Below are 15,865 nucleotides of genomic sequence, written 5' to 3' on the forward strand. Positions count from 1 at the left end.
CCTCATCAATCCTGGAGGCAGAGTGCGTGGTTTAATGTGAGATGGAGCTCTAGCATGAGCTGAGCCTGTCTGCAGCCGTCGGGAACAAATCCCTAAGCTGTTTCAGGATAATGCCATACCATATACTCTTAAGTGCATTATAATCCTCACGGTTATATAGCAACTTTGGTTTGGCTTTATCAAAACATGTCGTGTAAGGTGTCATACGATTTGGAATACTATCCCCTCGCCAGTTCTGGCGACGGGGATAGCATTCCACCCCTCTAGAGGGATAAGACATGTTACTTTACTTAAATGCGGTTAATTTCTAAAAGGACCTTGGATCCACAAAATGGATGCCTCTGCCACAGACACGAGTCTGACCCCCTGAAGCTGACTGAAACTCAGCCAAAGGGGCCTGGACAAAGGGTTTCCTGTCGCAGGGAGGTGTTACACCCCCCCAGACAGGAGATAGTGGATTGTAGCAGGGAGGTTTGAAAGAAACCAGACACTGCATGGGGAGCACAAGGCTGCCCCTTGCATAATCCGGCCAAACCGGTTCTGGGGCACTCCAGCCCTCGTGCCAGGGCGGCCTGGATCAAAGGGAGGGGGTGTATCCACCCACTTCCTGGGTCCCACCCATAGGAGGGGACCTAGCAGGTAATCCAGCCCCCAAAATTAGTATAAGACTGGGAGCAGTGCCAATGCACTTCAGATTATCCTGATGAAACATAAGAAACGGAACTCTGGACCCTTCGACATCCTACTCAACGTAGAAGACTGAAGAATCTCCCTTGTGGTCAAGGAGTGACCACCCTGTGCAAACAGGCACCATCCAGCCATCGACGTCTGCTTTGTTGCAGTTCCCGCCGGAACTCGAGCGACAGAGATCGACGAGATCAAGCTTGCCTGCCTTCTAACAGCCCGATCCACAGTCCCTGCAGAGCTGAGACCCGTGGAGGCGACCGGAAGCGTGGGGCACGCCATCTTGGAAAGACCACGAGACGCTGACCGTGCAGCCCACGAGTGACCCTCTAAGCTGTACACCGGGATTTGAGAAGCCCCAACCCTGAGTCACTCTTGCACCGAAGTTCAGGCCTCCACACTCGACGAGTGCTGCGTGGGGCCCTTCTGCTTCTTTTGGCTCAACGCGTTGGCCCGGTCACTTGCCAGCTGGCTTGTGGCCCCTGTGCCGACGAAACTTGAAATTCGACTTGCGATTCTGGTTGCTCCAGATTTGCACCAGCTCCCCTGAAAAGGAGCCCCCACTCTGACCCTCCTGGTTCGAGTGAGAAGCAATCTCCCGGTTCCGCGTGGATTGCTTTTGCAAAGTGTTGTTTGCTCCAATCTTGAAGCCGACAGCGCCGACGGCGAGAGCCTGCGTGGGACAGATCGTGACCCGCTCCTGGACGTCGTAGATGCCCCAGAGCCCACGTGACAGCGGAGAGAAGCTCCTCGACGACCACCTGATTGCGCCCGACATTGCCTGGTTCCGTCCTGGTTCCACCCTGGTCACTGCTGAGTGACCCAGACTCTGTCCCCTCTGCTTTCAGGTACTTTTCGACTTGAGTCCACCCTTGGACTCCACCGGACACTTCTCTTTCCCCCCGCCTGCAGCCCTTTCAGCTCCAAGCACCAAGAGCCTGCGTGACGAAACCCGACTCAACTTCTACCCTGTGCACCCGCTTCCTGTGGGTGAGGTAACATTGCAATGCCGGTGTTCCCACACTGGTACACACCTCTAGGGTCTGTGTCTTAAGTTTTGTTCCTCTAGGTTCAGCGGAAGTGTCCTTTAACTTTAACTTTGTAACTTTTACGCACCATTGGTTAACATTGGTGCATGCGTGCGCTTTCTGCACTGCACCCGAATCCCGCGGGCTTTTCCCGACTTCAGGATTGCTTGTCCCGACTGCTCCCAGCGATTCCCTAGGCCCTAGGCCTAACCACTGTTCGATTGGTATCTCTTATACCACTTGTTTAGTATATGGTCTGAGTGGCCCATGGCCCTAATCCATATTTGTGCAACTTTGTATGTTATCCTGTGCTTTTGATTTAACGCTTGTGCCCCTTTATTCATAAAGAATACTGGGGATTGTTTTTAGTAATAAATACATCTATTTTTATAATATATACTTGTGTGGTGTCCTTTCATTTGATATTACAGGATTGTATGTGGTAAAACAGCTCGCTTAACACGACCTCTTAAGTTAAGCCTTTAGGCTGCTTAGTCCATGCTACCCCTAGGATAGCTTGTCTAATAAGGTTGACTTACAACCAGACACCATAAGGGATTGTTTGGTCTGATAACAGGTGGTTCCAGAATTGGAAACATCACCTATCAGGCCAACTTCTCACATTGGTGGCAGCGGTGGGATTTGAGCTTGCTGTTTTACCATTGCAATCTTTTATCAAATTGAAAGATCACATCAAGTACCTCTAGGTACATATAAATCAAAAGCTTAGCATATTAAGTTCCACTGAACTTAGTAGTTGTAGATTAAAGGGATTAGCACACCCTGACTACAACTCACTAGCAAGGTACAGTAGGGAAACACTTAGTGTAGGTAGGTGCATCACTTACACCACACTAGAGTCATGTCTGACACAGGAAAAGCCTCAGGGTCTGCTCCTGTGACAGTTGACCTTACCCAGGCAACTTCCAGCTATGACAAGCTAACCCACAAAGACTTGGTTGCCTTGTGCATCTCAAGATGGTTAAAAAGGGGCAGAAGTCCCACCAGTCCTTCCCTGATAGCCATTCTAGAACAGGATGACTTAGAAAAGGCGAATGCAGTTCCCTTAGAGTCAGGAGATGGAGTGAACCCCCCTGTAACTGATACCACTCCAGAGGAGGAAGAAGAAGAGGAAGAGGAGGAGGAGGAGGATGGTTCAGACTTAGAAGAACCTGAAGATCAGGAACTAGGGGTTAACCAGGTTGTAGTTGCCAGGCTTAACCAGGCTAACTTAAACCTACTGGGGAATGGAGAGGGCAAGCACCTCCCCAGATCCCACCAGTGCATTTTCCCAGGCAACAGAAGAGTGAGATCTCCAGCACGGGACTCTCATAATTCTAGTGCCTCAAGAGAATCTCAGAGAGGGATGACCCCTTCTCAGAAAAAAGAGCATGAGGCAAGAATGAGGGCTGTCAAACTCCAGATAGAGAGGGAGGAGGTAGCCCTGGCTCAAGCTAGACTTGCCTTGGCAAGAGAACAGAACATGTGTGGCTTAGATGCCACTGGTGGCAGCAATATTCCTAGAGAAAAACCCAGGTCCTATGATAGTAGAAACCTGACAAAGATTGTGCCCCCCTACAAGGAAGGGGATGACATCCGCAAGTGGATAACTGCTCTTGAGAGAGCCTGCATGGTACAGCAGGTTCCTGAGGAACAGTGGGCAGCAATCTTATGGTACTCCTTTTCAGAGAAAGGGAGAGATAAGCTCCTCACTGTTAGACATGAGGATGCAAACAATTACAAAGTCCTGAAGAGTGTCCTAATAGATGGGTTTGGCTTAACCACTGAACAGTACAGGTTGAAGTTCAGAGACACCCAGAAGACACAGACACAGGACTGGACTGATTTTGTAGATTGTGCTACTAAGGCTCTGGAGGGTTGGCTAAATGGCAGCAAAGTACATTACTTCACAGGATTGTATAATTTGATTATGAGGGAGCAGATCTTAAGTAATTGTCAGAACCAGCTCTTACACCAGCACCTGGTGGACTCAGATTTGACCTCTCCCAAGAATTGGGAAAGAGGGCAGATAAATGGGTCAGAACCAGGATTAGGCCTAAGAATCAGGACAGTAACCAGAAGAAGGAGTCTACCAAGCCTCAAGATAAGGGTGGAGATAAAAGTAAAGAAAAGACTTCCCCAGGGCCCCAAAACTCCAAGAATGGGGGTGGGTCCCAAGACACTTCTTCAACTGAGAAAAAGCCCTATTGCCATGTCTGTAAGCAGGTTGGGCATTACAAAACAGACAACTGTTGTCCCAAGAATGGCAATAAAGAGAATATACCTCCAAAGCCAGTTCCAGCACCTCCTGTTACTGTCAGCAGTAATCCCCCAGGAAGTGGGAGCACACCCAGGAATCTGGGTGGGTTTACTTTTGGAGCCCAGGAGGACCCTGGCCTATCCAGGTCCCCATCCCCAAATAATCTTGTTTATGAGACTGGCATGGGGTTTGCCAACTTCTCTGATTGCCCAAATACTTTGAGCAAATATAGACAAGAACCCATCATCAATGGTTTGAAAGTTGAAGCTTTTAGAGACACAGGGGCTAGCATCACCATGGTGGCTGATTGTATAGTCCCCTCTAAGCAACTTTTACCTGGTGCCACATACCAGGTAACAAACATTGATGGCATACAAACAAATCATCCCATGGCAGTAGTAAGTCTCAGCTGGGGAGGTGTCACTGGCCCAAGAGAGTGGCAGTGTCACCAAACTTGCCTGTAGACTGCCTACTTGGTAATGATTTAGAAATCTCAGCCTGGGCTGAGGTTGAACAGGAAACCCATTCTAGAATGGTAAATGCCAATGGAAAGGTTAATGGGGGTGTACTGGCTACAGCCCCAATTCAAGATGTCCTTCCTGAAAAGGTTGGTAGGGCTGAGCAACTCTCTGCCCCATCTTTAGCAAAAGCTCTTCCTGAACAGAATAGCAAAGCTGTTATGATAACAGCAGAAACCCAAACTGAGTCCCCTCCTGAAAAGGTTGGTGGGGCTGTGATGGCCACAGCCCAAACTCAAACTGATATGTGTGGTGTGAAACCTGAAATGATGGATAACTTCACACAAACTGAGAGCACAGAGGAGGATGAGAAATCTCCCCCTCACCAGACTTTAGGAAGGGATCAGCCTCCTCAGGGAACTGATCTTACCCCTGATGAAGGAACTGCCCCAGAGGTGGTTAGGCCTAGCCTGACAGAGCCTCTGATGTCAGTAGACCCTTCTCAGGTGGGACCCAGTCTGGAGCAGGTAACCTGCCCCTCTCTACCTTGCCTTAGTCAGCCCAGGGCTGCAGAGGACAAGAAGGACAGTGAGACCCAGAGGGCCCCCTGTCAAATAAAGCACCCCCATCAACAGATTAGGGGCACCAAAACTAGTAGCCCTAGTGAGGTGAAAACGTTAAAAACTCCTGAGGGAGCCCCCTTAAAAACAGTTAGGGACCTCCCACAGATGGATTCTGTTGGGCACAGCCAAACCTGGGACCCAAAGGGCCCAAACCTGAACTGTCCCTCCAGCAAGCCAAACAGAGGGACCCAGCCTCCAGCTTTAGGTAGCCAGAGGTTGACCCTGAGAGCACAGTGCAACTCAGTTAAAGAAAGAAAGGCACACATGGTGGAAGATAATTGGAGGAAGCTGAGCCCTAAATTAGTGGAGCCTCACTTCAATACTCCATATCCAAACCAGCCTTTAACTTTGCATAAACACACCCAAGGTAGTGATTCCCTATGGTGGAGACCCTCTAATACCCCAAGGGTCAGGGACTGCTTAGTGGACCATGAGACAGGGGGTACCCATTCTAGTGCAGGTACTTCCTTATATGGCCACTCAGGCAATATAGGCTTACCTGGCCAAGGATAGCCGTATCTCCTTTCGTTTGGGGGGGGGGGGGTTATGTAGGAAGGTGGCTACCTGACTATGGTTACCCCAGATTTTTTGCCTTGTGTTTAGCTGGTTTTTGACTTAGTTGACCTGGTTCCCTGCTAATCAGGGCCCCAGGCCATCTGCTCTCTCTGTAAAAATGGATTCCATGTACCCTAGGTACATACCACAATTGGAAATGGACTCCTTGTCAGCCCCTGTACCATGCACTATAGGTGCCCAGGGCATAGGAGCCACCAAGGCCTACCAGGGGCTGCAGCATATCTTTTGCCACCCCTGGCTGGTTCTTAAATTGACACAACTGGCTGATCACTCAGCTGGGGCAAGGTGGTGTAATCACCCCTTGCTTAGATATAGTATACCTATGTCTAAATATATATCTGGACACATATAAACCTGTGAGCCACTCCTATGGAAGGCCTCATCAATCCTGGAGGCAGAGTGCGTGGTTTAATGTGAGATGGAGCTCTAGCATGAGCTGAGCCTGTCTGCAGCCGTCGGGAACAAATCCCTAAGCTGTTTCAGGATAATGCCATACCATATACTCTTAAGTGCATTATAATCCTCACGGTTATATAGCAACTTTGGTTTGGCTTTATCAAAACATGTCGTGTAAGGTGTCATACGATTTGGAATACTATCCCCTCGCCAGTTCTGGCGACGGGGATAGCATTCCACCCCTCTAGAGGGATAAGACCTGTTACTTTACTTAAATGCGGTTAATTTCTAAAAGGACCTTGGATCCACAAAATGGATGCCTCTGCCACAGACACGAGTCTGACCCCCTGAAGCTGACCGAAACTCAGCCAAAGGGGCCCGGACAAAGGGTTTCCTGTCGCAGGGAGGTGTTACACCCCCCCCCCCAGACAGGAGATAGTGGATTGTAGCAGGGAGGTTTGAAAGAAACCAGACACTGCATGGGGAGCACAAGGCTGCCCCTTGCATAATCCGGCCAAACCGGTTCTGGGGCACTCCAGCCCTCGTGCCAGGGCGGCCTGGATCAAAGGAAGGGGGTGTATCCACCCACTTCCTGGGTCCCACCCATAGGAGGGGACCTAGCAGGTAATCCAGCCCCCAAAATTAGTATAAGACTGGGAGCAGTGGCAATGCACTTCAGATTATCCCGATGAAACATAAGAAACGGAACTCTGGACCCTTCGACATCCTACTCAACGTAGAAGACTGAAGAATCTCCCTTGTGGTCAAGGAGTGACCACCCTGTGCAAACAGGCACCATCCAGCCATCGACGTCTGCTTTGTTGCAGTTCCCGCCGGAACTCGAGCGACAGAGATCGACGAGATCAAGCTTGCCTGCCTTCTAACAGCCCGATCCACAGTCCCTGCAGAGCTGAGACCCGTGGAGGCGACCGGAAGCGTGGGGCACGCCATCTTGGAAAGACCACAAGACGCTGACCGTGCAGCCCACGAGTGACCCTCGAAGCTGTACACCGGGGCTTGAGAAGCCCCAACCCTGAGTCACTCTTGCACCGAAGTTCAGCCCTCCACACTCGACGAGTGCTGCGTGGGGCCCTTCTGCTTCTTTTGGCTCAACGCGTTGGCCCGGTCACTTGCCAGCTGGCTTGTGGCCCCTGTGCCGACGAAACTTGAAATTCGACTTGCGATTCTGGTTGCTCCAGATTTGCACCAGCTCCCCTGAAAAGGAGCCCCCACTCTGACCCTCCTGGTTCGAGTGAGAAGCAATCTCCCGGTTCCGCGTGGATTGCTTTTGCCAAGTGTTGTTTGCTCCAATCTTGAAGCCGACAGCGCCGACGGCGAGACCCTGCGTGGGACAGATCATGACCCGCTCCTGGACGTCGTAGATGCCCCAGAGCCCACGTGACAGCGGAGAGAAGCTCCTCGACGACCACCTGATTGCGCCCGACATTGCCTGGTTCCGTCCTGGTTCCACCCTGGTCACTGCTGAGTGACCCAGACTCTGTCCCCTCTGCTTTCAGGTACTTTTCGACTTGAGTCCACCCTTGGACTCCACCGGACACTTCTCTTTCCCCCCGCCTGCAGCCCTTTCAGCTCCAAGCACCAAGAGCCTGCGTGACGAAACCCGACTCAACTTCGACCCTGTGCACCCGCTTCCTGTGGGTGAGGTAACATTGCAATGCCGGTGTTCCCACACTGGTACACACCTCTAGGGTCTGTGTCTTAAGTTTTGTTCCTCTAGGTTCAGCGGAAGTGTCCTTTAACTTTGTAACTTTTACGCACCATTGGTTAACATTGGTGCATGCGTGCGCTTTCTGCACTGCACCCGAATCCCGCGGGCTTTTCCCGACTTCAGCATTGCTTGTCCCGACTGCTCCCAGCGATTCCCTAGGCCCTAGGCCTAACCACTGTTCGATTGGTATCTCTTATACCACTTGTTTAGTATATGGTCTGAGTGGCCCCTCGCCCTCATCCATATTTGTGCAACTTTGTATGTTATCCTGTGCTTTTGATTTAACGCTTGTGCCCCTTTATTCATAAAGAATACTGGGGATTGTTTTTAGTAATAAATACATATATTTTTATAATATATACTTGTGTGGTGTCCTTTCATTTGATATTACAGGATTGTATGTGGTAAAACAGCTCGCTTAACACGACCTCTTCAGTTAAGCCTTTAGGCTGCTTAGTCCATGCTACCCCTAGGATAGCTTGTCTAATAAGGTTGACTTACAACCAGACACCATAAGGGATTGTTTGGTCTGATAACAGGTGGTTCCAGAATTGGAAACATCACCTATCAGGCCAACTTCTCACAATATGGCCCTGCAAGTAATAGTCACAGATGCAGGCACATATGTCTCCTGTTATTCATTTCAGAGCCAATCACTGAACACAGTTGAACCATGTATTTATTCTATCCATATAACTACACCCAACATTCTTGAAAAATATAAAATGCACTAGTGTCAGAAGGAGGCCATGGCACGAAGGTAAATCAATCAAATGGATGCTGAAAAATCCACATGCAAAAAGGAAGTGGGGGAAAGGCACTGAGAACCGACGAAAGTTTAGAACGAAAAGCGAACAATACGATGTGGTCAACAAGTGGGGGGAAAAATTACAAAGGCTTAGACAGAGAAGTATATATAGATATATATATATATATATATACACACACACACACACACACACAAACACACATACATACATACATACATAGATATAAATACCAAAGGAAGGGTGTGGGTGAACAGACAAATAGAGACATATCTGAAAGAAAACCACATAGACGTTCGGGTTATCACAAAGGGAAAAAGAATGAAAAACATAAGAGGGAACTTAAAGGGTGGGACGTGAAGAAAATCACAAAGCGAGGACACTGCTTTAAGGTGCCAGCAGGGTTATGAGTGCTACCCAGATAGGCATTGAACAGGATTACAGGGGCTGCATTTTTTTTTTGCTTTTTAGGTGAATAATGGCGAAGTCTTTAAACTTTTGAACGATGACAACAGTAGGTAGAAGATTGGTTTTACTCTTCTGTGCTCAGTGGACAAGTACATGTACATATCTGTCAGCATTCTTTGAACTGCAAATGTTAGTTTGTGGCAATGACGTCTTGAAGACAGAACTTATCTAATGTCTGCTGCCTGGACAGAATCAAATTCTAGGAATCATACAAAAGACACTAGTTGTGATCATTTCAAAATCTGTGGAGGTTCAGGAAAAGTAGGGGGGATGGGCAAGGCATAGCCTTTTGGGTGCCCAGATAGAAAATGTAAAGTACAAAACTACAAGCAACATTTCCACCCCCAAACAGCACACTACAATCAAATAAAGATGCCCCCATAACAGTGCAAGTCATTGCACGTACGCCTTGCACCATATGGCCATGTTTTCAAACGCCTTCCAAACCTCGTGAGCAAAGTGCTCTACAACCTGCATGCTCCCATCCCAGAAGAATGCCACAAGACATAACGACAGGAGAAGCTGACAGTACCTTGGTTTCCTGCACCTTTGTAGGAGTAGTAGTGTTGCTCTTGTTTTCCCTCTGCTGGCGGCGTCTAGCTGCCTCCTGTTCTTCCTGAAGCCATCGAAGACAGGTGTTGGGGAAAAAAAAGATCCAAGCAAATGGTGAATGGTTCCTTCATCATAACAGAAAATCCTCCACTCTAAGGCATATATTTGTGTTTCTCAATTATTGTAAAATTATGCATTTTATTCCACTCTTAGGAAAATCTAAGTAAGATCCTGGGATCAAAATCCACAAAATAGAGAAAACTCAACAATCAAACCGAGATGTCACAGGAATGGACAAACATGCAGTATCATCTTCAAAATTTGTCTGCTGGGCTGTAAACAAAAAGGCCTGGAGCACTCACTTGGAAGTGATGATGAATTTTATTATTCTGGGACACTAACGTAAGGGGCGCCAACCATTGGTTTGTTTTCCAAGCTAAAATGATTTTCTGTCTGTCCCAAACCAATTCAACAGTGTCACATTACCTTTTAAGATTTTATACAAGGTCAACAAAAGGATTTTTCTTATTTACTAAACTGGTCGAGAAAACTATTTGATTCAACTTCCGCCTTTTCCACTTTTCAGCTCTTTGACGCTGAAAGGAGCAGAAACACAAAGCACCCACACTCGCAAAACATCAGTTCTGACTTCTAGATTTGGAATAAAGACTGCCAAAATACCTCAAAACAGAGAAATCTGCTGCGCGGTTACAAGGCGCTGCTTGTATCTAACCTTGTACTTCATGGCAGGGCGCTAGAAATTACGGCATTGTTTGTTAAGATTAATGGGTAGAAACTGTAAAGGCCACATCCTTCTGCCAACATTTACAGCCTGTAAGGGAGGTAATTTATGCTTTGATCAAATTACTACTTTATATAAAAGCACCAAAGAAGACAGCACTTAAGTTGTCCTCTTGTAACACTAGTTCTACATCATAAACACCATCTTCAGATTCATTCGCTTGCATGTTCCCAAAACAAGCGGAGAACAAGTAAGTATGTTAATATGGAGAACATCAGCTAAAAATTAAGTTGGAAATGGAGGTACTGCTGTCTGGAAAAAAGAACACTTATCTACCATCACTATTACAACTGGACCCGAAACACCCATGAGCAAAAACAGCAGTGTGAAATCAGTGGGGTCAAATAAACTACAGGCCAAGACAGGATGCACGCCACACTGATGGACATCTTGTGTCTAGATAGATCTTATGTAAATATCAAGCACTTCTCATTTACTAGAATGCAGCCATTTGAACAGACTAATAACAGAGCCGTATGTTTAAAGTAGGGGTGCCACACAACAGTGAAACGTGATGATACCACACGATCAACATCAAGTGTCATTCGAAACACGAAACACATGCAGAATGAATAGGGGCTATGTAACATGCATATAGAAGTTGCAGGAGGCACAAAAGGATACAATCGTGGCAAACATGGCCAAGTTGCACATCGCTGCAAATGGCACTTCATGAAACAAGTAAGAATAATAACTTACCCTGAGTTTAGGATTTTTGAGACTAGAAAAATAGTTTTCAAGCTGAAAAAGTTGAGAAATAAAATTTTAGTTCATTTAAATGATGCGAATCAGTGCAATACACAGCATTCCAGGCCACAAATGCCCCACAGCCCCTCATAGGGCTTTAGAGAATCTACTCTACCATGTTCTTGAAACATGTCAAGTTTTCACTATGCTTTTGGTTTCTCAGAAAGGAGCCCCTGAATTCCCTTTCTCTTCTCCTAGGACCTAATGTGGAAGCTCGGGTATAGGTTCCGGTACCGAATACAAAAGGTCCCCTTTGGAACATGTCACCAGACCACTCAATGACCCAAGATCCCACAGTGTGCAAGGGTGGCCAGTGATCCAGAGATGTTAACAGACATTGGATCTCACTGAAAATAGTAAAATATGGTAGCGAGCCACCTCTGTATGTTGAATGAAGCCTCTGGGTTGCCACCGGGCAGAGTACCAGACTTGCCAGTCTCTGGAATAATTTACTACAAGAAGTATACAGAGAATTGAGAGGGAAATGGCCACATTGTAGAGAGAGGAGTCCCTCGCAGCCTATCATTTGGGTGCCAATCCATACTTTAAGATTCGCTACCAAATCTTAGACTCAGGCAACAGGGAAAGTACCACTGGAGGTCAGGAGGGCACAGCTGCTGACTGAACTTAGCTGCACTTCCCAAACAAAGGAGGGAATGTTGCTCACTCATATCACAAACTAAGGCAATGTGGTGAAGCGGTCAAGCCAGGGTAACCCACTAAGCTGGTTGAAATGAAAGGGGTATGGGTGGCATTTCTAGACTAGTTTATACATTTGAGGAATAAATGAACAAGAAAAGCCATCTCCGGAACAGAGACTTGCCTTGGACATGGACAGTGCTTAATTTTTGCTGGTGGTTGAAGGCCCACAGCCTACAGGCACTCCACCCACTTTTGGGAACCAGTACTTATGAGCCAGATCAAGAGGCAGAAAATACAAAATGGGCAAAGAAGAAGAAACAAAGACTAAAACACAGTGGCAAACGAAAACAAGGATGAAAAAAACCTGTGAGAGTGAGATAAAGAGGCAAGGAGTGTAAAGTGGGGGATAAAAGAGGCATAAGGTGGGATCAAGAATACACAGCCTTGTTATTTGGTGACCAACATTTGTAATCGCCTGCCGCAGTCTTCTGAGAAACACTTTAGCCATCAGCACTTTAAGCTCTGGGTGTGGAGCACCCCGCATTGGAAGTACCTGTGTAAATTGTCTGTTGGTTGAAGAGATAGGGGATTGCAGGACTCTTTCCTTAGAACAGCACTGGCTTCAAAACTCTCAACGGAATGATTCTATTCTGCACTGTTCTTTGGCGTAGGATTCATGCATCCACACACAAGCAAATCTTGGTACTAGGGAATCATCCGAGCAAACCTTCATACATCAGAGCAACACCATAACAAAACCAGGCATTCACCCTTTGTAAGCTATGAAGAAACATCACCTAATATTCAATCGCTGGGCAAAAAAAAAAAAAAAAAAAACACAGTAGAATCACCACTCATCAACAGGGCTTTAAGCCAAATTGATTTAACTTCCCAGAAATGTCCATAACAAGTTAGACGATGGAGTAGTTAACTTGCAGGACATGAGGATAGGCTACAGAAATATAATACTCACTATGGTTCGATCTATGGTATGCAGATAGTAGGAAACTGGCTTCCCGGTCCATGAAACGGACCCCTTCAGTGGTGACAATTCCACAACTTTCATGATGGTGCCGATATCTTAAGAAAAAAATACTACATGTTAAGAGAAAGAGTACTATTAGTCTCGTTTTGAGCGCTTGCACCCATGAGTCCACGCAAACACAAAAAAACACTTTAGACACGTTAGTAAGTGCGCTTGCATCCAGTCTATTAAAGAAGGTACAAGTCACAACCTTACAAAATTGTAATGAGGAATCTCCGCAGGCGACCAAAATTGGAGTATTTGTAATACTATCAATTTTCCCAGAGCAGCAAAGTCGCTGTTGAAGCTCTCTCATCCAGTTGCTTGCACATATCAGAAGCCGGTACCCTCGCCCCCCTCCCCCCCCAAGCAACCCTCGCCCAATTCATTTCACTGTCTGTACAGGAACCCGTCTGCACTATGTAATGCACTCTTATGGGATAAAATCACACTAGGATGCGCTGAAAGAATTCTGCAATGCCTTTAAGCACTCTAGCTTGCGGTGTACAGTCTTACACCACTGCACCAGTCACCAGAAATCTGTAATAAAAGCCTCTTGGCGACTTCTTCAGATTTTGGACTGTACTGGAATTATAAAGCTCAATCTCATTTTTCAGAATGCAATTCTATATGGATTTATATAGACTTATCATGGCTGCACCCAATTCTTCCTGACACCTAATTAACAAATGGGCGCCTCTAATCAACAATATTGCCTTCCTAGCTTTCATGGTAGGTACACTTTTCCCTAAAATCTTTCTTGAAGCCTTCACTTCAGCTGCTTTTCCAAACATGGCATTGTAGAAGGGATGGCAGCCAGCATGCCGGCACTGCCTGCACTGAAAAGCAGTACATGGGACTGTACTATAACGTTTTTCTATTATCCTTCACATTTAGGACCTCTTGCTCCAACAGCCCCATTGGCTTCACTGCACTTGGGTTTTACCGCAAAGAGAAAAGTTTCCTCAACAACCACCATCTTTCCAAAAGTAAACTATCAGCATCATTTCTTCAAAGTCCCCTTTCTCCACTACATTAGCTGAGCATAGTTTTATAGTAATGGTGGCTTCTTATTCCTATTACTTGCTTATCAATATCTTAATCTTTCCTGTATAAATTTGGCTTTTGGCTCCAAGAACATTGCTTGAATGCCACCATTTCTAAGAAAAAGCCTAGTATTATTGAAAGTATCATAAGTCCATAAAATACAGCTGATACACTAGCTATTTGTCAAGATTCACGTCAATGTGACACTCTCACCACCACCCAGCGAGTTAGAGCAAGGACATGGCGCCTGTCACCTCGACAACATTTTAAGAATCAATGGTAGCTGCATAATTTTAGGTTAACATTTGTCAAAAGCATATGTCCTCTACAGAGTACCCAAACAAGGTTCACACCAAACCACCAAATGTACACCAAGCCCACATTAACCACAAATGTGTTAATTCGCATATTTACTAGGGGTGGATGCAAGTTGCACAATTTGCTGTAGCATAATTACAGGAAATCACTGCAGAATTATGCGGGATTACACTGAATTATGAGAGGAGTGCTACCCAGCATTTTGCGCTATTTTCATAGCACATAATGCACCAAGCTCAAAATGCACCTCTCCATCACCCTGCAGCATGAACATCAAAAAATAATCTATATGAAGCAGGGAACCATCAATAGTCCATATAGAGTTTACGGTCAAAAGGGAGTGGCTGGATGTTCCGACTACTGCGAAGAATCTGGCAACTGATCAAACATACAAAAGGGCTTATTTGAAGAAAAAAAAGTGAGTGGGACAGCATGATTGAGAGGGTGAACTGTAAAAGTCTTCAATTTAACATCTTGAAATCCATAGCTTAAAATTGGGACACCCTTTTGTTAAGGACAAGCTTGTCAATCAGGGTTTTCCATGATACAATATTTAGATTTCATTGAGCATGTGGCCGTTTGCTGTTAAGGACTAATGGACAGGTGCCAGATGACTGCGTCCCGGACTTTCCTTTTAAGGACGAACATTATCAGTTGCTCTGTTCCAATTGAATGAAAGATACAACTCTCAGAAAGCATGGGGCAGTCTAATCAGTGTCCAGGACTGGTCCTGTAGACATGGAGAGGTAGCCCTGTCACGCAATCATCAATTCACTTTTTACGCATTTTTCATTAGAAAACATTCTGCAACATTACTTACGCAAGAAGAGACGGGACTTACCACTCAAGTTTCGACTGTTTATTCTGAAGTTCAGAGGTGCAAAAGGCTTGGAGGACACAATTCTGCCACCTGGAAATGGCACAAAGGAATGACTGATTATCTACCACCTTTGGAAGGTTTACCTCAGTCAGAAAAAAGGAGGTGCAATTTGAGGAGGAAGGAAAGGACATCAGAAGATAGAATGAAATGCACATAAACGAGAACAGGCAGCAGGAACTTGGGGAACACAGAATAACTGTGGAGATCAGGTCTCGAGGGTCAACAGGAAAGGTACACGGCTTGGTCTTTAACACCACAAACAGCACTAAGAGCAGTGCTCAATCTGAGCTGGTGGTTGCACGCTGGTCCCACAGCACTCATTCTAGGCAAAAGACTCCTGTTTTTATTCACATTAGACTGACTGCGAGCAAGAGAGAAAATCACACAAGTGGAGAAAGAGAAAAAGAAAGAAAATCAGTATCAAAAGGAGAAAGAAGGGATCGTAAAAAAAAAAAAGAAGAACATGCAAGAGTGAGATAAAGGAGCCCAGAGTGTCCTGTGGCTGATAAAAGCGGCAGGGGGTTGAATCAAGACTACGCAGCCATGGTACTGGCAATTCTGGCATTCTGTAGTGTCAGGCACAAGCTTCTGAGCAAAACTTTAGGCCTCAACACTCAAGTACATTTTCCATTCAAAGCCATCTTATCTGCCAAATGGCAGCCTCTCTCATTCCCATTTCATTTCTTTGATGAATAAATAAACAGACAAGAAATTAGATTGTTTTGGGTCTGTATTTATCTATAAAAATCATTAAAAGCAGAAACTGGGAGCCTTAGTTATAATGGAAGAGAGGGTAAGATGCATGACTTGTACACTAAAATTAAAACCAGCTTCCAAGAGGGCAAAAAAACAAGAGGGACGAAC

At 46.1% G+C, this 15,865-nt stretch overlaps 1 protein-coding gene across 2 annotated transcripts in view; it reads right to left on the reverse strand.

The window, feature by feature from the left end:
• The window catches only part of DOT1L (DOT1 like histone lysine methyltransferase), a 235,074-nt gene that overhangs the window by 113,615 nt on the left and 105,594 nt on the right, over window positions 1-15,865 (reverse strand). For both annotated transcript variants that reach the window (XM_078671100.1, XM_078671099.1), the window contains exons 10-13: window positions 14,963-15,031; window positions 12,706-12,812; window positions 11,043-11,084; window positions 9,522-9,605 (exon numbers count right to left, since the gene is read on the reverse strand). In XM_078671100.1, coding sequence (XP_078527226.1) covers window positions 9,522-9,605; window positions 11,043-11,084; window positions 12,706-12,812; window positions 14,963-15,031 — 302 coding nt within the window. The remainder of the gene's footprint in view (window positions 1-9,521; window positions 9,606-11,042; window positions 11,085-12,705; window positions 12,813-14,962; window positions 15,032-15,865) is intronic.

The sequence above is a fragment of the Lissotriton helveticus genome, chromosome 12 (assembly GCF_964261635.1).
Source record: "Lissotriton helveticus chromosome 12, aLisHel1.1, whole genome shotgun sequence".
In the NCBI taxonomy this organism is placed as follows: Eukaryota; Metazoa; Chordata; class Amphibia; order Caudata; family Salamandridae; genus Lissotriton; species Lissotriton helveticus.